This window comes from Zootoca vivipara, chromosome 2, assembly GCF_965207765.1.
Source record: "Zootoca vivipara chromosome 2, rZooViv2.hap1.1, whole genome shotgun sequence".
In the NCBI taxonomy this organism is placed as follows: Eukaryota; Metazoa; Chordata; class Lepidosauria; order Squamata; family Lacertidae; genus Zootoca; species Zootoca vivipara.
The window spans coordinates 25,779,755-25,805,287 of NC_142584.1; the positions used below are offsets into that span (position 1 = coordinate 25,779,755).

The 25,533-nt window shown below is 50.8% G+C and overlaps 1 protein-coding gene across 9 annotated transcripts in view; it reads left to right on the forward strand.

Annotated features, from left to right (window-relative positions):
* BAHCC1 (BAH domain and coiled-coil containing 1) overlaps window positions 1-25,533 on the forward strand; it is a 115,099-nt gene that overhangs the window by 78,481 nt on the left and 11,085 nt on the right. For 4 of the 9 annotated variants that reach the window (XR_015948381.1, XM_088662987.1, XM_060271941.2 and 1 more), the window contains exons 6-19: window positions 465-570; window positions 1,039-1,143; window positions 1,773-1,981; window positions 2,824-2,982; window positions 3,169-3,380; window positions 4,706-5,021; window positions 5,841-6,536; window positions 10,204-10,406; window positions 11,235-11,371; window positions 11,707-11,832; window positions 20,173-20,287; window positions 21,831-22,098; window positions 23,761-23,946; window positions 24,627-24,928. Coding sequence is in view for 8 of the 9 variants with exons in the window: in XM_088662987.1 (XP_088519113.1) it covers window positions 465-570; window positions 1,039-1,143; window positions 1,773-1,981; window positions 2,824-2,982; window positions 3,169-3,380; window positions 4,706-5,021; window positions 5,841-6,536; window positions 10,204-10,406; window positions 11,235-11,371; window positions 11,707-11,832; window positions 20,173-20,287; window positions 21,831-22,098; window positions 23,761-23,946; window positions 24,627-24,928 (3,140 nt within the window). In the remaining variant the exon portion in view is untranslated. The remainder of the gene's footprint in view (window positions 1-464; window positions 571-1,038; window positions 1,144-1,772; window positions 1,982-2,823; window positions 2,983-3,168; window positions 3,381-4,705; window positions 5,022-5,840; window positions 6,537-10,203; window positions 10,407-11,234; window positions 11,372-11,706; window positions 11,833-20,172; window positions 20,288-21,830; window positions 22,099-23,760; window positions 23,947-24,626; window positions 24,929-25,533) is intronic. The other 5 variants (XM_088662990.1, XM_088662992.1, XM_088662988.1 and 2 more) reach the window with 4 other exon arrangements.

A 25,533-nucleotide genomic window follows, 5' to 3' on the forward strand; every position in this document is an offset into this window, starting at 1 on the left:
GTATAGTAGGGTAGCTGCTCTCAATGTATGGGTGGCCAGGGGCAGGACTAGGGAGCTGTGCCATGCTGGATGTGGGGCCGCCCCTTCCACATGCAAAGCCCCCCTATAATATAGAAAGGGAAGGGGCTTCAGCCTAAAGGCTTCTGTTAACCATACTATGGCCTTGCTCTCCCTCCTATCCGAGAACTCTCATTCCAGACTTGCAGCCCCTGGCAATTGAGCTGCAAGCTCACTCTTACAATTCCATGCCGAGTTCTTCAAAAGGGGCCTGTGCCCCATCCCAACTGGAGTGGGAGATGGAATGCAGAAGTGGTGTGTTGCTGTGACCTTCCTTTCTCCTGCCTCCTACTCCTTTGCTTCCTGCCCCTGCTTGTGACGCCAGGAGGAAAGATGCCAGCCCTTGGGGAAGTCCTGCCAGAAGGTGATAGCTAATCTTGCCTTTTCCGTTTTTCTTTCCCTGCAAGCTGGCGCGGCGCGGCCTGTGCATGTCATTGACCTGGATGCCGAAGAGGAACGGAACCGGTTGTGTGAGGAGCGCCTGGGGCTTGCTGGGAGAGATCTCTTGATCCAGTAAGGGCGATTTATGGTGCTTTATGGTTAGGCTGGAGAGGCTTTCAGAAGGCCCACCTGCATCTTGGAAGCGCAGTTTTTTTGCTGGCTGCCTTACATCTGAGGGCAGGAACAACCAACTTTGTATTGATCTCTAAGCCACTCTGGGCTGGCACCAGGCTTGAATGGGCCCTGTTAGCAGTACGCCCTTGCCTTGCATCAACATGGGCCCCTGTCTGGGCCAAATGCTGCCAGCTCCCCTCCAGAGTCCCTGCTGCTGCTGCTGCTGCTGGCACTTTCCCATACCTCCTCCCAGCAGAGGTCTTTATTGGTAGCGGTGCATATTACGCTTCCTGGGAGTGAGAGGCGAGCACTGGCTTGGCGTTCTTCTGTGGCAGCGGCTGCCACATTGCATTTCCCAAAATGCAGTTCCTGCTGCTGCCAAGCGTTGCATCTTGGGAAATAAATCATGGTGGTCTCTCTCCACAGAACGAAACAGAGCCAGTGCTTACCTCCTGCAACAAGCAGAACTGTCTGCCACCATCAAATAACGAAACAAGCACCACTCCCAATAAACAGGGAGAAGGCAGCGAGGTGAGTTACAGAAATTGCAACAGCAAGTATAACACGATCTCAACACATTTCTGATGTTGGCGGGCACTTCTGAGCCCCTGGATCTCAGCAGGTGCCTGACTGCGGCGACCTCTGTCACCAGCCTTGGTTCCCTTTTGGGGGCGAAAAATTGGTTTAAATATGTATTGTATCTACCATCAATTGGTATCAAAGCTCGGGGAGGGAGTGCAGTGGGTTTTGCATCCAATGATCTTAACGCTGGACCCATGATGAGCCTGTTCATGTGATAGCTGAGCTTCTGGCTACTCCAGGAGCCTGACAGTGCCTGACCTTTAGGCCTAGAGGCCACAGAATGACCATTACAGGCAACCCCCCTGTCATTTGCGTGTATTCAACATGTGTACAACTGCACACGCATTGCATCAAATCCGAAAGGGTCCTGAAAATTTCACACAAAAGGGGCAGAACAGGGTGTTTGCGGGCTTTTTCAGTTGTATTGCAGAACAAAACTTCCATACAAATTTGGGGAGGGGGGCATTGCCTGTCCATTACATGATAAGCCCACATTGTGTAGTCCCTTTACAGGCCTGGACGATCCTGACCTGTTTCAGCTGACCTGCCTTTGTCTCGTCTGATTTTTGACGTAACAGGGAAAACAAGGACCTGGTGGAATTTGCCCGCATCCACCCATCCAGCAGCTGCCCTGGAGACCTTACCCCCCACCTGATGATCGCAGGCAGCTCCTCGTTGCAGGCCAGCCAGTTGGGAGGAGACCCGGCAGCCCATACCCACCCAGCTCATACCCACTGGTTGCCCCGGACACGCAGCCCTTCTCTTTGGATGGGTGGACACTCATACGGTCAGTATTGCTGGGTGTCAACGTTCTATCTAGAACCCTTGCTAGGTCATGCCGACAGCAGCTCCTCTCCTTATCTCTGGTCCATTTCTGATCTCACTTCATGCCTGATCTACAGCTTTCTACTCTGTACCCCTGGCAGTTTCAGTTTCCTTCTGTGCTTTCCTGCTGCCCCATCCATTGGCGTTGATTCTAGTCTCTGGATTGCTATTGTCCCGTTATTTGCGACCCCCTGTTTCCTGCCTGTTTTTTAAACTGGTTACTGCATAAGCCTCACTGTAACCTCTAGCCCTAATTGCTGTCGAGAGCCTAAGGCAACCCTTAGTGAGTGACATTTAGGACCACTTCGTATGCTTAAAAAAACTCTTGCCCCGAGAAAGAGTCATCCATACATGCAGCAAAAACACCTGCATATACATAAGATTTTCCATATAGAATTTTACGCAGGCAAAACTGGATTATTGCCTGTCCTATGACTCAACCCTCAGAGGTATTACAGGCCTGGGAGACTGCCTTCCTGGGGCCACAGCTGATTGGTAGAGATAGGTGGAGGGGATTCTCCTAGATCTCGTAAAGACTGTGATACATGATGATCTTTCTAAGTGGATATTATCTGCGTGGTACATACGTGACCTGCTCCCTGCCTCTTGCGGTGGAATTTCGTTTGTCTGCATAGGCACATGTGACGAGAAGCCGAACGCTTCTTGGCCTACCCTAAGGGAACCATGAAGAAGCAAAGTCTCTCTTTGCTCTGATACGATCTCTTTCCCTAGGGAAGATGTGGCTGCTGGGAGGGTGTGTTGAGTGGGCTGGGCTTTCAATGTCAAGTGCATTCTTCTCTCTAGGCATCGGGCACCCTGCTCTTCATCAAAACCTGCCTCCCGGCTTCCCGGCCTCTATGCCTAGTGCCATGCAGCCAGTCTTCCCCCTGTCGCAGGAACCACCTGCTCAGCTAGTAATCCTGCCTTCTGAGCCTCCAGCACATGGGGCCCCCCATACCCTGGGTAAGTAGCAGCCTAATTGGCTGGCACATGCCAACACCTCTGCTGGGTAGTAGCTGGGATGGGGTACACGGGAGCTGCCCCTCCTATGAGAGGAGACGGGTGCGGCTCTCGAATTCTGGGATCAGGGAGGCATCTCCATACTCTTTGGCTTTGTTTACCTCTCTGGTTAATCTCCCTGTCTCTCAGCAGCTGAGGTGATGGATCAGGCATCAATTTGGCCACCCATGTATCCCAGCCGGGGGCCTGGCTCTCACCTGCAGCACACAGGGCAACTCCCTGTCTATTCCCGCTCCCAATTCCTGCGTCAGCAAGAACTCTATGCCCTGCAGCAGCAACAGCAGCAGCAACAGCAGCGTGCAGCACAGGCACTGGAAGTGCAGCGGCACACACACAGCCAGGTAGGCGTGCGAAGTGAGGCCATCATCACAGTAACCCCTCTCGGTACCCATCAGGCCTCCCTTGTTGGGCGGCTAGAAAGGATCTGCTTACTGAGGAAGGAACCTCCTCCCTCTGGGGGACATGGGTCATCTGATGTGGGGGGGACGGGGACCAAGGAATCATCAAATATTTTCTCTGCGTGAAAGTCTGGGCCACCCACGCAGCTGTTTTGAAAAAACTCAGCCCCTACGGTCCGGGCTGACACACATAACACACACGAAGCAAGTGCACAGCTACAGACAACTCACCCACTAAGCAACCCACCATGCTTCCAGGGAAAGGAAATGTGTAAAAACACACACACACACACACACACACACACACACACACACCCCTCCAGCCAATCTGATCTGATGAGGAATCCCACACTGGCTCAAAATACAGTGGTTGGCCAGATTCTGAGTGAGTGTAAGAATTTATCTCCTGAGTCATCTCAAAGGAAGTTCTATTGGCTGCAGACCTACGGTCGTCAATATCCTGCTTCTCGCTGCATGGTGGTGATAGACGCCAGTATCCTATGTGGAAGAAGAGCACTCTTCCTGAGGGTGACGATCAGGGCTTGTGTTTGTGTGTTGTGATTCTGAGCAAGCACCAGAAAAAGCAAATGATACTATGTTTGGCCCGAGGATCAGCTCCCCAAATATAGTTGCAAAGATGTGCTTGGAAAAGTGTGGGATTGGTGCCTGGAGACATCTTGGAAATCAGAGGGGTGCGGCCTGATGAAAAACCCCAACAGTCAGAGGATGTGGTTTCTGCCCCCTGCATAGGTGATTGCCTCCTGCTGCCTCAACTAGCAGAAGCTGAAGATATTGAGATGGATAAAATGATCCCTGTTTCCATAACTTCATCTAGGTTGCAGTATTTTGCTTTTTGCTGGTACTGAATCCGAGTTGCTTTGGCTTGGAATCCTGATTTATTTACTTGGAAGCACAAACGGCTCCCATCTGCTAGAGTGGCACAGAGCACTAGAATAGGAAACCCAAAATAACCTTCATCAGAAGTGTATCCAGGTTTTTCTTGAACCCATTGTTCCCGACTGAGAAGGGGGACACAATCTAAGATCAGGACTGGGGTGAGGAATCAGAGTTGGTGGGCTGATAAGGATGTACTAACAGGAAGCGACTTAGAACCAGACCTGTTGAGGATTGCAAAGCACTGGGGACGAATGCAAGTCTTAAGATGCATATACTGACTGTATGGCCGTTGGGTTAATTGCCCTTTTGTGGGGTTGGTTGTGTGGGGTTCAGGCACTCGCTGAACCGTCCATCTCTCTCTCTCCTTGTAGCGGAAGCCCGAAGAGCCACTCCCAGAGCTGGAGATGCCAGGCCCCGAGAAGCCACTCAAACCATCCCACAAAGCTGTTGCCTTAAACGCTCCCCCGAAGGGCCTGTCGCCAGCAGCCGCCTGCTCAGCCAAGCTCTCCCCGTGTTGCCACCCGCCCAAATGCCCTGCCCCATGCACTTTACCTGTCTGCCCTGCTGTGGTGCCACGCTCGCCTGCTGTCAGTCCAGTGCCCTCGCAGAGCTCCACTGGCCCTGAGGCCGAGGACAAGCAGCCTGAAGGGAGGCCAGCCCAGGACTATCCCAAATCACTGGAACCAGGTAGGGATTCGTGGCTGGCTATGCATGCAAGGGGGTGTTGGGAAGAGACACAGTATATTTGTGCACTGCTTGCACCCAATATCGATCATAGGGCTGCTTACTAGCCCATGGCATGGACTCCCTCTCCCTGTAGTAAGCGTCTTGATCTGTGCCCTGCTAGGCACAGGCATCGGCATGTAGTTCAGAGTGCACTTATTTTACGCAGGCTTTAGCCAACACATTCCAAGTTTTCAGTCATCGTTGTGCAGAAAGGTTTGGAAAGGGTGCACTTAAAGGCCCAGGAACTGGACGGGCTTCTAGAACAGGGTTTCCCATACGTAGGTCTCCAGCTGGGTTTTTGGGGGGACTACAATTCCCATCATCCCTGACCACTTGTCCTGCTAGTTAGGGATGATGGGAGTTATAGTTCAAAAACAGCTGGAGACCCAAGTTTGGGAAACGTTCTAGAATCAGTGAAGGATTTTCCACTGTTCAGGATCAGAACCTGATCAGCCCCTCTTGGTCCCTGTTCATGCTCTTCCCCCCCTCCCTTTCCTACAGGCATGGTACCACAAAAGTCTGAATGCCATTCTTCCTAGGTAATTTGTAGAAAGTTTAATGCTGCCAGAAAATAAATAAATGGAAAGGGAGTACGTTCCGTTAGCATAACTTATTGCAGTCATGGAAGTTGTGAGAATGGACCAGCCTTCTGTTAGGAAGGGTGCAGGATATGAGGTCAGGCTCATTTGAGTTATCTTGAGTTTTGGTTTGGAGAGTCCCCAAGCTGACCCTGTGCCATAGCTTATCTTGGTGCTCTTTCTTTGTTCTTTCTTCCTCTAGATCTTCCCCCTGGTTACTCCTACCCTGTGGCTGGCCTGGGCTATGCGTCACCTTTACCCCTGGACCCAGCTGATCCTGACACTATGCAAACGGTTTCCACGGCAGCTGAGCCCGAACAGTCACGCACCTTCCCACCAGAGCAGGAGCCACCATGCGAGGCGGAAGCTCGCCCGTCCAGTGGGGCTGGGGACCCCGAAGTGGATTCCTCCCACCCTCACCCTCCCCACCTTCTTGTGCACCCCCAGAGACCAAGCTCCACAGAACTGGCCAAGGAGACGCCGTGTTGCCCCCTGCTGGTCGGGGACAGCCCAGACGGCTTGGACTCTGCCCCAAAGGAATGCCAGGAGGAGCCTAGGCCGGAAGCTGCTGTTCCAGCAGGGCCTTCGCCGGAGGTGATGGCTGTGGAGGACAGCCCGGCCGCAGAACTGGAAGATGAATGCCAGGAAGACGAGAGCGACGACAGCTCAACAGATGACCTGTCGATGCATGCCGAGGTGCAGGTGGCCCCGTGCGGCCTGGATGCCCTCATTGCTGCCAGCATTGATCTGGGCGAGCTCCCAGCCTTGGAATCTCCACCTCCTGCAGATTCCCTTCCCCTGCCCTCGCCATGCAGCTCAGGGATTCCTGGCATTGCCCTGCTCAGTGAGCTGGCAGAACTGGAACTCCGTCGCCAGCAGTGTGATACCGCCGCCCATGGTAAGGAAGGCAGGGGCCATCTTTTCTCTCCCCCCCCCTCTCGTCACTGTTTTGTCCCTTCCCTCTCACAGAGGCCAGTGACCAGCAAGCAAGGAAGGGGACTGGGAAGAGGAATCTCTTATTTGTCTGGGTGACTTGCCCACTCATTTTGTTCATGGTAGCTAAGCGCTGCTTCCTTCTTTGGTCCAGGAGGGCAGCCTGCCAAGAGTCAGAGATGGGGCTAAATTTCCATCGTCGTTAGAGGAATGAGAAACTTCTACACTTTCCTATACACCAGGGATGGTGGTCCTGCAGATGTTGCCGGACTCCCATCATCCCTGACCATTGGCCTTCTTGGCTGGGGCTGATGGGAACTGGAGTCTGTCAACATCTGGAGGGCCAATCCCCCCCCCCGCCGCCGCTGCCGCCGCCCTATCCTTGCTATGCACAGCCCTGCCTCCTGCCTGGACAGCAAGGAGTTGACCGCCACTCCTCTGCATGTTGTAGGAGCTTGGGATGTGAAGGAAGGATGACAGCCCGCTGGAGACTGAAAGGTTGTTCCATGATGGGAACATTATCTTGGGACTGGAACCAGAAGTTCTGGAATTTTTTCCCAGACCTTGGTCTTGTCAAGCTTGTACCTTTGAGACTGTAGAATTTGCATCCGTGCCAGGGTCTACTCCCTTGATATCTTCCATTAGCTCTCCAGTGTTGGCACTGAACGATTAGCAGCCGAAGGGCAAAGGCACATCACTCTCATGCGCAATCTCCCCTTTGCACTGCTCAAACAGCCTGTCCACAACTGTAGCCTTTCAGCGTTCTCTACTAGCTTGCCAGCAGGGCCCCCATTATAGGCCCCACATTGCTTCCACACCAGGCATACTGCTGGTTAAGAGAGTTGCTCTGCTTCTTCCTGTCTTACACCCCTCCGTGAGAGCCATGCCGGAAGCTACCTGCTGCTCACCTCCCCATCCCCACAGGAATATTTGTTTAATCAATATATAGATAAGATTCTTCTAGATCAGGGTTTCCCAAACTTGGGTCTCCAGCTGTTGTTGGACTACAACTCCCATCATCCCTAGCTAGCAGGACCAGTGGTCAGGGATGATGGGAATTGTAGTTCAAAACAACAACAACAACAACAGCTGGGGGCCCAAGTTTGGGAAACCCTGCTCTAAATAGACAACCTCTAAGCAGTTTACAAAGTAAAAGCCACAAAACCACAAAGCTAAAAAAAATAAATTGCCTACTGCGGCTATCACAATAAAAATGTAGAGTCAAAATACGAAGCCGTGTAATTGAACCATTGTGACAGTCAGTATCTAGTAAACTAAAAGATGGCACTTGGTTGAAATGGGTGGGGAACAGAACTGCAGGATCCACTTCGATCAGGAGCTTCTGCCTCCCCAGTACTCACATATCTTCACCTAGATAAGTGGCGGTGTCCCTAAGAACCCTGCAGAGCTCTTCCTAACAGCCCTGTAGGCCTTTGTTTGTACAAGTTAAAGGATCCTCTCCTGACCTTAAGACCCTCCTCGGGCTCGCAGAACAGTATCTGCACTCACTCAGATCACCAGTAGAACCGTACCCTATTTTTGGTCCCTCGAAGGCCATGATATCCTTATGCAATGCCTTATGGAGTTACGTGATCTGCCACCCAGGCAGGAAACTTGGACTGCTCCGGGGATCTGGAAGTGGAGAACCAAGGTGCAAACCCCAGAGTGGCATCTTGAGCAGCAGTTGCCTTCCTAGGCTTCTGCTCTAAGGTGCACTCTTTTATGAAGTATGGACTCTGCATGTCAGCCCTTGAAGCATCCTGGTGGCTAGCTAGGGAAAATGGTGTCTTTCATAATTGCCGCTGTAAAGGAGAGCTAATCGTTAGGTTGCTTATTCCTGGCCCGTGGGGAATGGAGTGATTTCCCCCCCCCCCCTAGAGGCATGGAGTCTGGAGTCCTGCCAAACTGCGGAGTGAAGTCAGGGGTCAGGCAGCACATGGGGGGCTTGCCTAGCCACTGCTAGGAGTAGCTCAACCTTTGATTTAAGCTCTCGGAAGAGGATATTAACCCCTTGCGAGTCTGTGAGGCAAGAGCCTTTGAGGCAGCTACCCTGTTGCATATAGAAAACAATTTAGGGAGGCTCACCATCTAGTCTGGACCTTGAGTTTGGGCAGTGTAGAGACTTGGGATAGGCCCATTATTATTATTATTATTATTATTATTATTATTATTATTATTATTATTAGGGTCCTTAAAATTATTATTATTATTATTATTATTATTATTATTATTAGGGTCCTTAAAAAAATCTGGAAAATACCTGCCTTATTCAACTGCATTAACCAGTGAACCCCTTTAAGTGAGAAAGGGTTGCCTCCATGTCACTTAGATGCTTCCTGTTTCAGAATCTCATCACTCTTGAGAACTTTCTAGTGCTCGTTTGGCGGAGTGTTTTTTTAAAAATCAGTAGAATGAAAATAGTGAAAGTCTTGCTTTTTTTAGTCTCTACCACCTTTCTGCTGCCGTTTTCAGCCTCCCGTTTTCCCACCTCCCCAGACAGGGGGTCTGCACCACCAGCCCACATATGCAGATGGTTATCACCCCCTGTGGCTAAGCAAAGTCTGCGCTTTTCATCTCTACGGCAAACGGTTACTGCTCACACACCGGAACCGTTCTTTGCCCACAGTGGAACGGAAACCACATACAAGGACTCCCTGCATGCCTCCTCGCGCATGTGTGCGGGCGCATTTGCAGGCAGACATCCTTGTACACAAGCATAAAGCAAATTTATGTACAGCAAAAACCTTATCTACAACTCTCCGTCCCCCCCTTCCTCCATCCGCTCATCATCTCCAGGGACTTTTAAATTTGTAGTTTGGAACTATGTTACCCTTCCAATCAATCCCCTCTGGGCAAGGTTCTTCCCAAAAGCCTCCTTCCGAGTTTGATGCTATCTCAAGAGGCCCCTCTCCTTCCACCAAGTTCAGACAGCGCTGGCTCCTGGCTGCTGCCCCCTCGGCTCAAATTGCCTTCTCTTCCCCCTCCTCCCCCAACTGAAGTATGTGGCATCCCAATAACTTCCCCTCTGCCTGGATGGATGTGTGGTATGTGCCTGAGATAAACACGACCGTGTGCCTGATGTCTTTGAGTAGCAGGGTATGGAGAGCAGAGCGGGCAGAAGCAGGGCAACCTTCCCAGAGCTTGCTCTTCCGAGTGAGCATTGTGCCAGGCTAACCTTCCCCGCCCCCAAACCCTTGCCAGTGGGTGTGTCCGAGAAGGGAGCAGAGCCGCAGTTCGCTCGGAAAAGTAGGAAGACATGGCCAGTAGTATCAACAAGCCTGCACCCAGTCACTACCCAAGCTTGCTTTGGGGGCACAGAGGGGACACAGTTCTCAGGGTGGGGTGCCCCTTTTTTGTGCCCGGACACACCCAATAGAATCATAGAATTGTCGAGTTGGGAGGGACCCCAGTGGTCATGCAGTTCAACCCTGTGCAAAGTAGGAATCTCAGCTAAAGCATCCATGACAAGTGGCTATCCAACCTCTGCTTACAAACCTCTCCAAGGAAGGAGAGTCCACAACCTCTTGGGGGACCCAAGATCCAAAGACCAAGGTGTATGGTATCGTAATGTATGTCTCCCCTGTGGATGAGAATGGTTTTTCCACCACGGTAACCTTCCCCCCTTTCCACAGTGCTGGATGAAGACCTGGCAGCGTTCAACCTGCAAAGCCTGGCCACTCTCGCTGCCGCCTGGGCCCTGGTCGAGGCAACCGGCCTGGAGAGGAGGCCCCCTGACCTCCTCGACCTGGCAGAAGCTGCTGTGCCCTGTGTGGACCTGCGTCCTCGCGTGCGGGCCTCCCGCCGCAAATACATCTGGACCCCTAAGACCAAGCCTGTAAGTATCCTGTGTACCCAGGGCGGTTCAGATGGAGGACAGAGAGGATGTGCTTGTTCATTCATTGCAATCATTTGTGCCCTGCCGTTCATTTCCTTCCAAGGGAGCTAACAGGTGACGTTAATGAATTAAAAAGCATAAGCAGAGCCTGCTAGAGCAGGCCAGCAGCCCATCTACTCTAGCACCTTGTTCTCACAGCAGCCAATGGGATGCCTATGGGAAGCCTGAAAGCAGAACGCCAGTGCGGCAGCGCACTCTCCACTTGTGACCCCCCTGCCTCTGTCCGCAGAAGGAGAATCAACAGTGTTCCTTCGAGCTGCCCATCATTCCAACCTGGCACAGTTCTGGCCCTGACTAGAACAAGTCAGAAATCTGGTGTGTCTCTGAACCACACGTGCCCTGTTCCTTTTAAATCTGCAGAACTTCCAGCCACCTTATCTGATGAGAGCCCCCACCCCTGCTGCGGAAACCTGTCAGCTGCCATAGGGAACAGCTGGGCACGTGCTTTTAAAACCCCTGCCAATGCAGTGTTGGTTGTTCCCCACCTTTTTTGGGGTGGGCAGGCCCTTATTTCTTCCCCTGAGGGCATTCAGCCAAAACCTGACACTGATTGGGGTAGACCACCCAAAGGTCAGCTTTACAGCCAGCTAGCCTTCCCTACCCCTTCTTCACCTCCGGAAGGTCTTGGGCCTGCTACTCGAAGGGAAAAGAGAAGCCCCGTATGGCAGGTTAGGAATGAATGGACGGCTTGCACAGAGCATGGTGCACGTGGCACGGCCTCTTGTTTTCCCACCCAGGTGAAGGACCCTTCTCCGTCTCTCCCCGCAGGTTTGCCCCCTGAAAGCAGCTATTGAGAACTTGGACACCCAGGAAGTAGAGATGCGGCTGCGGCTGGCGGAACTGCAGCGGCGCTACAAGGAGAAGCAGCGGGAGCTGGCCAAGCTGCAGAGGCGGCATGACCACGAGTGAGTGTCTTGGCCCCTTTGCCTTTTCACAGCAGGTTTGCAGGGCGAGGTGCCCCAGAGAACGTGGGTAAGGCCACGAAGCATTGAGAAAGAGGCGAGGGTGTGAACGAAACACCCGATCTTGGGGTTGGACCTGTCTGCTATGGCACCTGCAGCCCAAGCAAGCAAATGGGTCTCTTGCATCGTGAGTTTCAAAGGCCTCTTCAGATTTGTTTGTAGATTATAGGCAGGCGTGCACATGCACACACACACACACAAAACACCAGCCCTTCCAAGCAGGAGCTAGGGAAGCGCTTGCCCTTTGGACGCGTGCTTATTGTGGCTGTTGCCCATAGGCGAGACGAGAGCTCCCGGAGTCCAGCTCGACGGGGACCAGGGCGACCTAGGAAGCGCAAGCACTCCAGCACTCTCAGCTCCCTGCGCCAGGGCTCCATCAGCAAGAGCGACAGCAGGAAGGTCAAGTGAGTGACCGGGCTCGGCTTGCAGGGGGCGGGGAGGGCACCCTAGCCGCTGCGTGCGCAGCACACTTGTGTTTCCAACGTGTGAGGAAGTGCGGGTGTGCGTGAATGAGCGTTTGCGTGTGCGTACATAATTACAGGAGTGCAAGGGGAGAACTGGGTGTGACGCTGGCAGGGCTGCGTGGCCAAATGCCGGTTAGCTGCCAAGTCCCTGTAGAAGCAGGGGTGGGGAGGGCATGGAACCTTTCCTCCGCCTGCTGCTTTTCTTTCCAGGTCACCTTTTCCTCCCCTGCCTGCCTCACTTATTTCCTTCCCACGCTGAGCCCATTTTTGGTCTTAGAACCGGGGCTTGCAGAGAAATGTGGGAAGCACAGAAAGGCTTATGCACCCCCCTCTGTACCTTCTACTCTTGCGCTCATGGGAGCCAGCTCTTAGGGGCCGAGGGGTCTTCAACACACACACACACACACCCCCGGTAAAATATTTGAAGGGGCGAAGCCGCCTCCCCCGAGTTGATGGACATTGCCATTCAAATGGTGTGCATGCCCCCCCGTCATGGGGTCTATTATGCAGGGCAGGGCTTAGCTGAGTGCCCCCCTCCAAGCTACCCCACTGATCACTTTGCAAGCGCCCACTCTGCTTACGTTTACTAGGGTGGCTGTTGCGCATGAAGCTGTGTGCATGCTTCTCCTCTGTTGTCCTGTCGTATCTTTATATACTTAGAAAGCCAGTTGCTAGGGAAGAGGGAGCAGAGGCACCCCCCACCCCCCACAATTCCCTGTGCTTCCAGTGTAGCTATTATAGAGCACTGCTTGCGTCAAGGGGTGGGGGGGTAGTGCTGGTGGTGTTAATGGAGTCCCTTGAGGTCAAAGTCTTCCCATGTTGTTGTTCATGGCTGTTAACCGGTGCCTTCGCCCCAGAAGTGGTTGCATTTCAACGCCGAGAGTGCAAGGGTTTCTCTTGCATGTTGCAAATGGGCACCAAGACCCAGGGGAGCAGCGGGGCTGGAGAGAGGCCTGCTCCTCTGTGCTCCCCTGCCTCGTGACTGCCTTGCCTCCTGCCACCGTTCTGGGGGAAAGAATTGCCCCTCTTTTGAAGAGGAAGGCAGTGTTGCATAAAAGCCTCTTTATCTGTGCTGTATAAAGTCATTGGTCACACTGCAGTGGTGTTCATTGCTGCTGGCGCTTTATGATTATCCATTAGCCGCCCGGCACAGTCATTCCCGCACTCACGGGCCCTGTATAATTGTCCTTCTCTGCTACAAATTGCCTCTCCCGGCAGGCCCATTTGCATAAATCCTCCAAGCTAGTCCAAACATGATTGGAGCACGCGTGTGTGCGCTGCATCAATCCTGATGATTTGGTAATAATAGTTAAATCTGTACTAAATGGTTCCTTCAATTAAGACAGAAGAAAAAAAATTAATCTCTAGGTTTTATGTCACAAAACATTAGCAAATGTAGTGAAGGTTACAGGGGAAAAAAAGCAGTTAGTGTTGGCTTTGGGTTGCAACATGGCTCCACCATATGGCTCGTGGAAATCTTCCAGGGCTTGCTGGAGAACTTGCTTGCCTTCTCCCATTCCTCCCTCCCTCCCACCGCCCTTGCCTGGACCCTTTCCCCTGGATTTATTCCTGTTCCCTCCCCAAACCTTGCAGAGCTGTGTAGGTTTATGCAAAACCAAATCCAGAAGGGAATACGTTCTTAGCTGATTTGGAAGGCAGTCCCCTGTTTTGGGCTCTACTAAACTGTTCTGTGGCTTCAGAGGAACAGTGGAGAGGAGCTCAGATGGAGCCGGGAAACAGGGACCCCTCCCAATGCCGGTCTTCCCCACCATACTGCCTGCATGGCTCCAGCAGTGTACGAGCAAATCTTAACAACCAAGCCTCACCACCACCCTGCTTTTAAAATGTGGGGTTGCATCCTTTTGAGTTCCGTGACTTGCACACATTCCACAGCAGTAGTAGAGTTCCCTACTGTTCAGAAAGGGAGAATACCCGGTCGGGAAACTCTTCCGCTTGAAAGGAGGGACTAATATCTTTGACCATTTTCATCAGTGTAGTGGTGAAACAAAGCTGTTTAGAGGTGGCAGGTTATTTGGAGACTTGAAGTGGGTATTGCTAGAGCCAATATCCTTGCCCCAGGACATTGGCATTCCGTCCTCGTGTGGTCTCTGCATTTTGCAAATGTTATGAGAATCTGCAAGATACGTTGAACCAAAGATTATGGCAGGAGAGGGGTGGGGGCGGTGACCTTCTGTAACAGGGGGCATCAACAGTCCATCATACTGCCTTCCTGTCTCCAAAAAGCTGCTTATTCAGTAGTTGGGCCCAGTTGGAAATAGTGTAACCACATTCTACCAATGGCATTGCATTGGTGATGCTTTCACTGTCCACAGTGGGGGTGTTATTCTCAGGTCCCAAATATAGTGTATATTTGGGACGCAATGTCTGTCTGTCTGTCTGTCTGTCTCTCTTCCCCCAATTTCTAATTCCTGTGCTTAGGGAGTGGGTGGTTGTTGTTTTTTTGCATTCATGAGTTGCAACCTAAATAATACCTGCACCCTGTTCTACATGCTTTAGTGGGCTCAGAGCCTGGCGTAGCTTTCCCTGGACTTTTCCAAATGGGCTCAGTAGGAGAGATGCTCTTCCAAAGAGCCCTATAAACACAGCAATGGCTCAGCCCTTCCTGGGAGCGTTCGCGCAACGGAAACATCGAACCAGCACCCACTTTCCCTGCAGATCAAAGTATTGCAGGATGGCTTCAAACCACACAGGCTGCCAGAGGGGAACTTGCACACCCATGACACTCACCACTCCACACCTGAACAGCGGCTTGCGCTCCTTCCCGATTTGCATCCTGGCGCACATGCCTTGCCTTGTAAACCCAGCCAGGCGAGCCACTGTGGCACAGGACCCCCTTGCTGTGCGTTGCCAGGCCAAGGCTCCGGGCCATCATGGCATCCCTTCCCTGCTTTTGGCCTCGCTGAAGCAACACATGGTCCTGTGGCAGCTGCAGACCCGGCCCCTTGGCTTGCTTCCTATCGGGAACATTCCCACAGCTTCCCACGCCGAGCAAGAGAATTCCTGCCAGGCTTGCTTCCCTCCAGCCACTCCCCGGAACTGAGCGGTGGCCTGGAGCCATGGTAGCTCCCTGTCCGCTGATGCCCGAGGTGTGAAGATGGGCAGCTCGGCTTTCTCCGGAGCCCTGAGATGCTTGCTGGCCTGTTTTCACCACTCCACCCCACCCCTTCTGCCGATGGCCCTTTGCCTGCCTGCCTCAGGGTGCTCTGCTCCCTTCCTATCCCTCTGCTTGTCAGGGAATTCCCTCCTTCCTCGCCTGCTGCAGCCACAGGAATGGAATTTGGCACCAGCTCCAGGGTCAGCCCCAGGTCAGAAGGTCGAGGTGCAGGGGGCAAGGCCCGGGAGAGGAGTGTGAACAGAAGCCGTCTTGGGGAAGGGAAAAAAAGGGGGTTTGCACGGCCTCAAACCCTGGGCTGCATTCCCAGGGTGGAGCAAACAAGAGGCGGCTTCTCTGGGTGCCGGAGTGGAGCAATTAGAACTAACGAGTGCTGGAGATCCGAGCGGGAAACCAGCCAGCAGTGCAGGGGGATGGGAACAAAGCCTTCAGGGAGCTAATTCATTTCATATTTACTATGCTGGGAGGATGCTGCTTGTGAAAGAACTGCCGGCGCGATGCGGAGCGGATCCTTTGCGATGGACTTCCCTAACCTGGAACCCTTCAGATGTATTTGGACTACAAATCCCATCAGCTAGCATGACTGGGCTAATGGGACATTTAGTCCCAAACTCCTGAAGGGCACCAGATTGCGGAAGGCTGATTTAGAAGGTGTCCAAAAATGAAGAAGAAGAAAAGGCGGCCTGCTTCAGATTAGGCCAGGCTTGATTATTTAATTGAACTCTTGTTTATGGGTAGGGAGTGTGCACCTCCTCTGGCTATTTTTTAGTCTTGATTCTGCTTGAAACGTAAGAGCGTTGCTCTCTTGGCCTTTGCTTCCTGCTCCTTTTCTCCTGACTTCAAGCAACGTGTCTCTTTGCTGCTTCTTTTTCAGTGTGTCGGATGAGTTTGATCCAGGCTTTCCTCTAGGTTGCTCTAGGTAGCTTGCACACACACACACACTGCCCTTTGTGGCGACAGGAAGTGTTCGGAAGGCAGCAGTACTCAAGTACACACTAGCAGCAGGGATCCTGGTGCTCTCCTCCAATGGGTTTTACTGATCCAGTGGGCCATGGCTTATTACATGGAAGAGCCAGGCACAGATGCCTGTGGAGCAACTACCTCGCTCCTCTAAGAACATGGCTTTGCATGTGCTGCAATTCCAAAGGAGCACAGAAGGGCACTAGGCATTCAGTTCAGCTTGAATGAATGCTCAGCTTCCAACAGAACTCTCAGCTTAATTTTGCTTTCTTTTTTTCAAAGGCATGTTTCTAGAACTTATCGCTGCAAAGATCTGCTTGAAAGTTACACACTTGGTTTCTCCCCAAAGCAGAAAAGGCTGCTCAGCAGGGGTTTGGGGGCTGATCTGTAGTGCCCTAATATATAGTTAAAACGGCAAACGTCCCAAGATCAATTTATGCAAAATAAAAGGAAATGGCACAAACATGCTCAAATTCAGATAGGTCATGGAATTCTAATTTCTGTGGTGCGGAATTTGTCTTTTATACAGTATGCACACGCATGCAGCCATGGCTGAGATACGCCAAGAGTCCTTGCCAGCAGCTGCAGGAGACTGTGTGCTTGCAGCAATACTACAGAGCACAGAGATTTAACTCCGATCCCATAGTTTGCAAAGAACCCCTGAAAATTTCACCTCGCTTCTTCTGCATCTCATTTTCCTTAGCTAAGTTTTTCCCCAGTGCTGGTTATGAAGAAACAGCTCGAAACCATGCTGGCTGTTTCTGCCAAACTCTTAGGACCACTTTTCACATTACCAGAGTCCTACACAGAAGGTACTTTGTGTTAGGAATTAATGGGATGATCATTCCCTCAGATTTTTATGATGCACATTTACTTGGCATGCGTATAGTGGGAATCTATATAATCTTAGCTCATTAGTACATGCAGGAACGTCAAACGTGATAATCTATGTGGAAGTTTCATTGCAGCCCCAGGAATATGGGAGAGCTGGCTGAGAGATGGCTTGCATTGGTCAGGAGGGCAAAGCAACTTCACTCCATGTTACTCCTAATCCTTCCCCATGGCTCCCAGTCCTCCTCCTCTTCAAGAGACCTATCCTGCTTCTCATATTTCTTCCATGAGTCCTTACAGGTCTTTTTTTGAAAAGCATAGTCTACATAATTTGCTTAATCCAGTTGCATAATTTGAGTTTTAATTGAGGGGATTTCCTTCCAGAATTCCAGATTTCCTTCCAGAATTCCAGATCTTCTTAGCTTGATTCAGGCATATCAGGGCTTAAAGCCAGTATTTCCCAAACTTGGGTCTGCAGCTGGTTTTGGACTACAACTCCCATCATGCTTAGCTAGCAGGACCAGCGGTCAGGGATGATGTTTTGGGCTATAGTCCAAAAACAGCTGGAGACCCAAGTTTGGGAAACACTGGCTTAAACTGAAGATAGGAAACCTTGTGACTCTCCATATGTTTCTAGGGACTCTGCGGCCATAAGCCCCGGGCGGCATAGCCAGTGGACAGGGATATTTGATGCCGTGGTCCCAGCAACATCCGAAAGGCCACAGGCTCCTCCCCATAATTTTGGAGGGGAACAGGACACACACACAAGCCCTGCCTCCAACATCCCAACCTACGCTGGTCCTTGGCAGCACCCTGTTATTCGGGTCCCCTACTGGAGAGGTTTCAAAGCCCTTTCAACTGAATGGGAGTCACCCCAAATTCAACATTTTCCAATTAACTGCCAGTTAACATTGGACTTCCCCTCCACCCCTCCATGGTTTCCCCAACTTTTCAAATATTGTTGCATGTAATACACCTTATCTCCACCACAATTTTCTCAGATTTTACTCCTGTTCTTATTCAAAGCCTACTTGCGTTTTAACATGTTTACAATAGTTTTTTTTCCCTTAAATAATCTACAAACATTTCCCACTCCTCCTTAAAAGTCTGCCTCCTCCTGATCCCCGATTTTACTTGTTAAATGTGCCGGTTCGGCATATTCCGTCAATTTCACCTGCCGGTCCTCTTTAGTAGGTACCACCGCATCTTGCCATTTTTTGCGCATATAGTATTCTCGCTGCGGCTGTTGCATATGAAAATAAATTTGTCTGCTTTGGGGGGGGGGGTACATCTACCGTAGTTATCCCTAAGAGAAAGCCTCCTGGTCTTTTTGGGAGTCACCTCAAAAATGTGCAGAGTTTTGAAGTGATGTCACCATGTGCCCCCCCCCCACACCCCCTTTTAAGTCTGTACAAGCGCCTGAACAGGGCTCTTATCATTGTGCGTATCGGAGAGAGGCACGCCTCACCCAGCTTCTTGGTTCCCCCCAAGACCCACGTCCACCCAGGCGTGCCCATAAAACCTGTTCCCTCAGAGCCAAGACCACAAGAGCGGCACCGAAACCGCTTACACAACATGCGCTGCCACCCCTCCAGTGCTGAGGGAGTTAAGCTGCCCGGGCAGGAGCTCCACTGTAGCTCCCCTGGCAATCCCCTTGCACATAAACCCTTCTGACAAGCTCAGCTGAAAGAAGCGATTGTCCCGAAGCGCCCCCCCCACTCCCTCCCAATAGCTGGTGAATTAATGAGCTGCAGCAGAAGTGGCAGCCGCTCCGGAATGTTGCTGGAAGGCATGAAAAGTCCAGGAATCTCCTCCTCCCTTTTCCTAAAGCAGCAACAGGACATGTGGGAGGGATGCAGCATGCCATCTTCCCCACCTAAAGGAACCAGGGAAGGAAGGAAGGTGTGTGGGAGCATGCCCTCAACACTGGCATCAGCTCGGACTCTTGTCTTGCGCAGAAGACCCTCCAGCTGCTTTACTCCCACCCCCGAAGCACCTTGTCTTGCTAGACTCCCTACATAAACCCTCATATATATACCTTTCGATCCATAAGGGAGGCACTCTTCGATTTCACTTGGTGAAGATGGGTGACATTTGACAAGGGCGCAAAGCAGGGCTCTTTACTCAGTAATGATCTCTTCCCCGTTTTCTGAGCATCGCACAAAGGGAATCCATTCAGTCTCCTCGCCCCTTAGGGAGGAATGTAAACCTTCCCTGCTTTGGGGAAAGGGTTTGCAAACTTGATTTGGCCACATTTAGATACCCGATTCTATCTGTTTGATGTGACCCTTTCTGTTTTAAAAGTTGCATTCTGGTTTTTCTCTCTATGGAAACAGAGGTGCAAGCAGAATCCAAGTGAGGTGTAAATGTGTGCACAGAACATAGAGGTGTATTTAAACACACACACACACACACACACACACACACACACACACATACTGCTCCCCTGCCTGTCAAAGCCTCAGACCTTTTTCTAGTAATACTAACTAGTCCTTGTATGTGTCAGGAGAAATTGGGTCTCCGGTTTTACACAGCTACCACAATTCAGTCTCCATCCAAGCGGCTTCCTGAGGAAACAGGGGAGTTCAATAAAACCCAGATGTCTTGGCACCTAGTTCCTGCTGTGCCCTCCTGCACAGGGGGGGGGGAGGAAGAAGGAAGTTCCCAGCTCTTCCCCAAAGGCAGAAGAAATGCTCTGAGGTTCTTAGAATCTTTAGTGAGCACCCAGCACCAAGACAGCTGGATCAAAGGGTAGAGATCGGGGACTTGAACTTGAACATTTGCCTGGCACTCTCCACCCATATATGGCAACCTTGGACTCAGGGGCATATAATGGTTATAATGAGGCAGGTCCATACTGTTTTACCAGAAGGAAGTTCCCAGATCCTGTAGACCAAGGCAATATTGATTTTCGCGCTCAAAATAAATTGTGCCAAACCGAAAAAAAAATCTCAGCACAAAATGGGCTTCTATTGTACAAGTTTGTTTAAAAGTTGTGTGTGTCCTTCTGATCCAACACATTTTAACCCTTGTTATGGAAGAGAACTTGGAATGAGTGTGAATTAACTGGGGGAAGGAAATGGAAGACAGGAGCGCGGGGCTAGGCAGGCAGCAGTAGCCACAATTATTCCCCCAATGTTTCATGGTAATTGATGCTGCATGGAATTGCAGAATGCTGAGAACATGTGTATGTCTGTGTGTGCTCATTCCATCCTGAAAACCTAGGTAAAAAATTCCTTCCTTTGTATAAGGCTCCACCCCTGCACCTCATCACCCCATGGCCTCCACCCCCCAAATGGAGGAGTCAGTGAGCTGAATTGTCTTTCTCCAAACTGAGCATTCTTTCCCATTCACAGGTCAGTAAAGGCCAGCTTATCTCTGCTGTGTGCAGAGCTGCGGGCTGAGGGAGAGCCGAAGAAGAAGAAAAGGAAAATATCAGAGACTGTTTATGGTGGCATTAAAAACTCCCAGGTGAGTCCAGCACAGAGCCTTATCTAGCACAGCCATCCTCTTCATTCTTTCACCTTCCTGATCGTTGAGTAAAAAGTAGCCCACTATGTCAGTGAACAAGCTGGGCCTGATCAGAGCCATTGACACACTGCCCCTGCCTTCCAAAGCCAGTCAGATGGGGAAGACATTTGCCACATCAGCCACGATGCTTTAGGTCAGGCATCCCCAAACTGCGGCCCTCCAGATGTTTTGGCCTACAACTCCAATGATCCCTAGATAGATAGATAAACTTTATTTCGGCCATAGGCCCATAATGCACAGCAAACAAGGTCCAATGATCCCTAGCTAACAGGACCAGTGGTCAGGGATGATGGGAATTGTAGTCCAAAACATCTGGAGGGCCCAAGTTTGGGGATGCCTGCTTTAGGCATAGCTGTCAAGTTCTCCCTTTTTTTAAAGGGAAATTCCCTTATGCTGAATAGACTTCCTCGCGAGAAAAGGGAAAACTTGACAGCTATGGCTTTAGGCCCCAAGGACTGGCTTAGTGCGATCTCTGGGATGCTATATCTTCATATGTGAGATAGTCACATCTCCTTCGTCTTCCAGTATGTTGCGGTCCTCCTTACCCCCCCCCCCAATATGCAAAGTAAGGCAGAAATATGCACAATTGTACAATCTGGGTTTCATTTACTGATCATATAGGAAGCTGCCTTCTACTGAACCAGGCCATTGGTCCATCTTACTCAGTACTGTCTACACTGACTGGCAGCAGCTCCCCAGGGTACCAGGCTGGGTTCACTCCCCCCCCCCACCACCTGGGTATGCCAGGATATGAACCTAGGATGTTCTGCCTGCAAAGCCAATGCTTTATCCCTATGCTGTGACCCTTCCCCAAAATTCCCCTTTATGGAAATTGGGTTACCATGACACAGGATTTTTATGGGTTGGGTGTTGTTGTTTTTTGCAGGTGGCCAAATACTACAAAAAAATGTTTTAAACCGGCAATGTACATAACACTTTTATATTTTTAAGAGGCTCAAGGAGGCCTGGCGATTCCTGATTGCCACCTTCCAATGTTTAAAAGAAACTGGATAGCAGATGAAACAAAAAAATGCACACTTCTTCAGATGCACACGAAAGCTCATACCTATGACAAACTTAGTTGGTCTCTAAGGTGCTACTGGAAGGAATTTTTTAAATTTTTTGTTTCTACTATGTCAGACCAACACGGCTACCCACCTGTAACTAGATGTTGTCAGGCCTGAAAATGGAGGTTGTGGTTTTAAAATGCAGGGATGCTTATGCTGATAAGACAATGGGAGCGGGGCTTCCTTAGATCAGAATGGTCAGAGTAAGGTGCAGAAGTTTTTCCTCGGCACACTCGATGGAAGGTTTGGATAGAGCAAATCCAGTTTAAGTGCTGGTGGTGGCCAATAAAATCCCAACCCCACTGTCCTTTCCAATACCCTGATCGTAAGAAACAGATGTGAGCGGGAGGGAGTGGGAGATGGCGGAGAAGGCATCTTTTGGACCGTAGTGACTCGTGTTTGTTTCCATGCTGCAGGAGAAGGTGCGTTGCAAGAAGAGCAGCTCCCAAAGCAAGCTGGCTTCCACCGTGGTGCACAAGGTCTCCCATCTCAAGCAGAAGGTCAAGAGCAAAGGCTTGCCCGCAAACATTGGCCCATTCCGACGGAAAGAGCCCAGCCCTGGTACCAGGATCCAAAAGAAACTCTCCCGGCCCAAGAGCTCCAAAGCAATGCCTTCTGCCAAATACCCACAGCAGGACCTCACTACCTCAGAGGTCAAGCCAAGCACAGGAAATACTGATGCAGGTATGGATGGCGGTAGAAAAGGGTGGGGTTCGCTGGGAAGCAAAGGTTGGCAACGGTGTAGACCCTGTTGGCACTTCTGGTCAGAGATGCGAGCCAGTTGCCTGTTTGCTACCAGCATGTTGCTATTAGTAAACGAAGCCCTTAACAGCTTGGGAGCAGTTGACTTGCAGGATCACCTTGCCTCATATTGCACTTGACCACTTCGATCTGTAGACGTGGCACTGTTACAGGTGCTGCAAAATCCTCATTCCACACTCAAAATAAATCAGTCTTCTAGTGTGGCAGCACCTGCACTTTGGAACTCCCTGCCTGTTGACAACAGGCAAAGCACCTTCACTGTACTCTTTTTGTGTGTGTCCCTGCTTAAACCATTGTTTCTTTAGGCAAGCCTCTTCAGACATGTAGCTGTGTGTTTCATCTCTTTTCAGCAACTGTTGGTTTTAATTTTCTTCTGGATATTTTTTTAACTGAGTTTTATCCACAACGGTATTGTTTTATTTTATGTCTTTGTAAGCCACTTAGCAGTTTTCTTGCGATCAAGTAGTAACTAGTAACTAAATGTTCTTAAGTAAGAGGTGAAGAGGATGTTAGTAACTTTGAAGCTGTTGTCTTGCTCTGCCTGTAACTGCTAAAACAGGCCCTGGGACACTTGCTGACCTCCGGCCCTGTGGAAAGGAGGGAGTATGTGTGTGTCCTGTAGGGCAGTGTGCTGGACTCATAAGACACAGAATCCCGACCGGCCCTCCCACCTTCCCACTAGGGAAAGGCAAAGCGCAATTAGTCGCTCCCAAGCCATTCACGGAGCAAGTCCATCCTCCAGGGAAAAAACTGTTATCTTCTGCTCTGGCCAGGAGCTTTTGCCGCTCAGCGCATTTCCTCCTGGCAAGCAGAGGAAGCTGTGGAATTTAAAAATAGCTGCACGTGCTGGCCTTTGCTGGGGCCAATGTCCGCTCCAGTTTGACTGCAGCCTTATGGGTTTCCCTTGGAGCTTCTGGGGCATCTTATCAGGAAGCCAAGGCTGAGACAGGAATCCTGCTTCCACTCCCCAAAGCCAAAAGAACAAAGGGACATTGTCAAAAGGGGCAAGAGCCAGGATGTAAGAACTCAGGTTGGGAGAGGGGGAGGAGGATACGCAGGCCAGATTTGCTGCGGGGTTGACAGAGGGGAGGAGGCAGTTGCGAGGCCCGAAACACCCTCCAAGTTGTGTGTTTGTTTTTGTTTGTTTTTTCATTACATTTGGAAGAACTTCTGCCCCACTGTTGTACCCATGATGAGCACCCCAGGGCAGTTTATCAGGAGCTCCTCCTGCATTAAGTCCTCAAATCCAATGGTTCCCAAATGGTGGACTGCTGCCAAAAATTCATTAAAAAAGAGGCAGTGCAATAAAATGCCCCAAACAAGATGTATAAAATGTTTTGCGAGCCGCTGGCTTTGAACTCTCGCTTCTATGTTCCTGTTAGGGTATAGGCCTCAAAAACAACGCGGCGATTCTCTTGGGTGTGCCTTGATGACAGAAGCGTGAACATCAGTGTAGTGAGGCATCATGTAGAATGCCTTGCATCCCCTCCCCGTTATTGTCCATAATGTCCTCTGAGTCCCTTCCCCATCTTGAGATGGCCTGCTCCCTCCCTCCCATTTCTCATGATTCACCTCTGCCCGCAGATGACAATCGCCACAAAGACTACGAAAGCGAGGACGACGGTGGTGGTGACGACTTGACCAGCGACACCAGCTCCACCCTTCACGTGACAGTAAACCCTGCTGTGATTGGCCCCTCTCCTTCCTCGGTGGTGAAGATGGAAGCGAATCAGAAGGCAAAGAAGAAAAAGGAGAGGCAGGGGCTGCTAGGTAATGTGAAATAAAAAGTGGCAAAATGTTATTGGTAAGATTCAGGATTCATCCCAGCTGGCAGAGAAGGCCTTGAAGCCTGGTGAGAAAATAACTTAAGATTGCATCAGGTCCTCCTGTCTTCCCAGTCAGTCTTATCCTGCCAAATTGTGGCTGTGTATGCACTATGCCCTTAAAGCACATTCGAAGCACATTTTCCCTCTCAAAGAATTCTGGGCACTGTAGTTTATCCCTCCCAGAGTTACTGTTCCCAGCAACCCTTAAACTACAGTGCCCAAAATTCTGTGAGTGCAGAGAACGTGCTTTAAAGGTATAGTATGTACATGGCTCTAATTTTACTCATGCACAAGGATGGATGCAAGATGGCAATGAAGGATCCATTACAGGGAACTCATAAATTACAGGGAATCTGTAGGCGCCCGTCCTGTAAGCTCCAAGGGAGGATCTGAGATCCAGCTTCTGGTACCACACTGCATGCCAAAAGCAAAGCCCCCACAGAAAGGGGGGAGGCTATCAGACTGGCCCACAAGCTGCTAATGGATATGGGGCTGCCCAAAATCTGGACTTGCATTATACTTATTCCTGTTGTATGAGCCGGGCTGTGCAAGGAGAAAGGAAGACCTGGCCAAGGCAAGGTATCAAAAACACAAAAACTCTTATACTCTTTTGTACCCACACAGGACCCTGCCGGATCCCCAGTCCCGAGGGCCAAGTCAAAATCAAGCGGCGCCCAGTGAAGCCCGGTGTAGGGAGGCTGGAAAAAGTGCCCGTCTGTCGGGCAGCTTCTTGCGAGGCTTCCAGCAAGAAGAAGTTGAAGAGCAAGGCCAAGGAGCTGCAGTGCGGGCCTGGGACATCGGCTGCGAACGAGGGGCTCTTCTCTGGCAGCCGACTGTTTGCAAGCCGGGATGACACAGGAAAGCTCAACAGTGAACGCCTCAAGAAAGCCACGCGGAAGAGCAAGGTGCTGCAGTCGGCCCTCAGGGTGAGCAGGCGCGCAAAGAGCCACACTGGAGGTGTTCCTCAAGGGAGTGAGGGGTGCCAGGGGCGCTGTCCCTGGAAGGAAGGTGGGACCCAATGGGCTGGAGCAAGCTGGGTGCAACAGGGCGGTGTTCCTGCCATGCAGACTGGCCCCTTCTAGGTATAAGGCAGGCATAGGCAACCTTGGCTCTCCAGATGTTTTGGAACTACAACTCCCATGATCCTTGACCACTGTCCCTGTTAGCTAGGGATCATGGGAGTTGTAGTTCCAAAACATCTGGAGAGCCAAGGTTGCCTATGCCTGGTATAAGGCATTGAGGAAGGGGGTGGATCTTAGAATTTGCAGGATTGACGCGTAGAATTGGAGATCAGAAAGAGACCAGTTTTAAAGAAGATTGGGAAATGACTGCAGAATACGTAAAAACTCATGTAAATAGGATATGAGTAAGGACAGCAGTGGGGGTGAACTTTCTGTTGTTCTTTTGTGATAAGGCAAAGGTATAAAATAACGTTAATATGCAGCCTAAATTGAAATTTTGGGGGAAGCATGCAGGGAGGGAAAGTTTTAGATGAAGAGATTGTTAAACTAGAAATGTCGATATTTTTTTT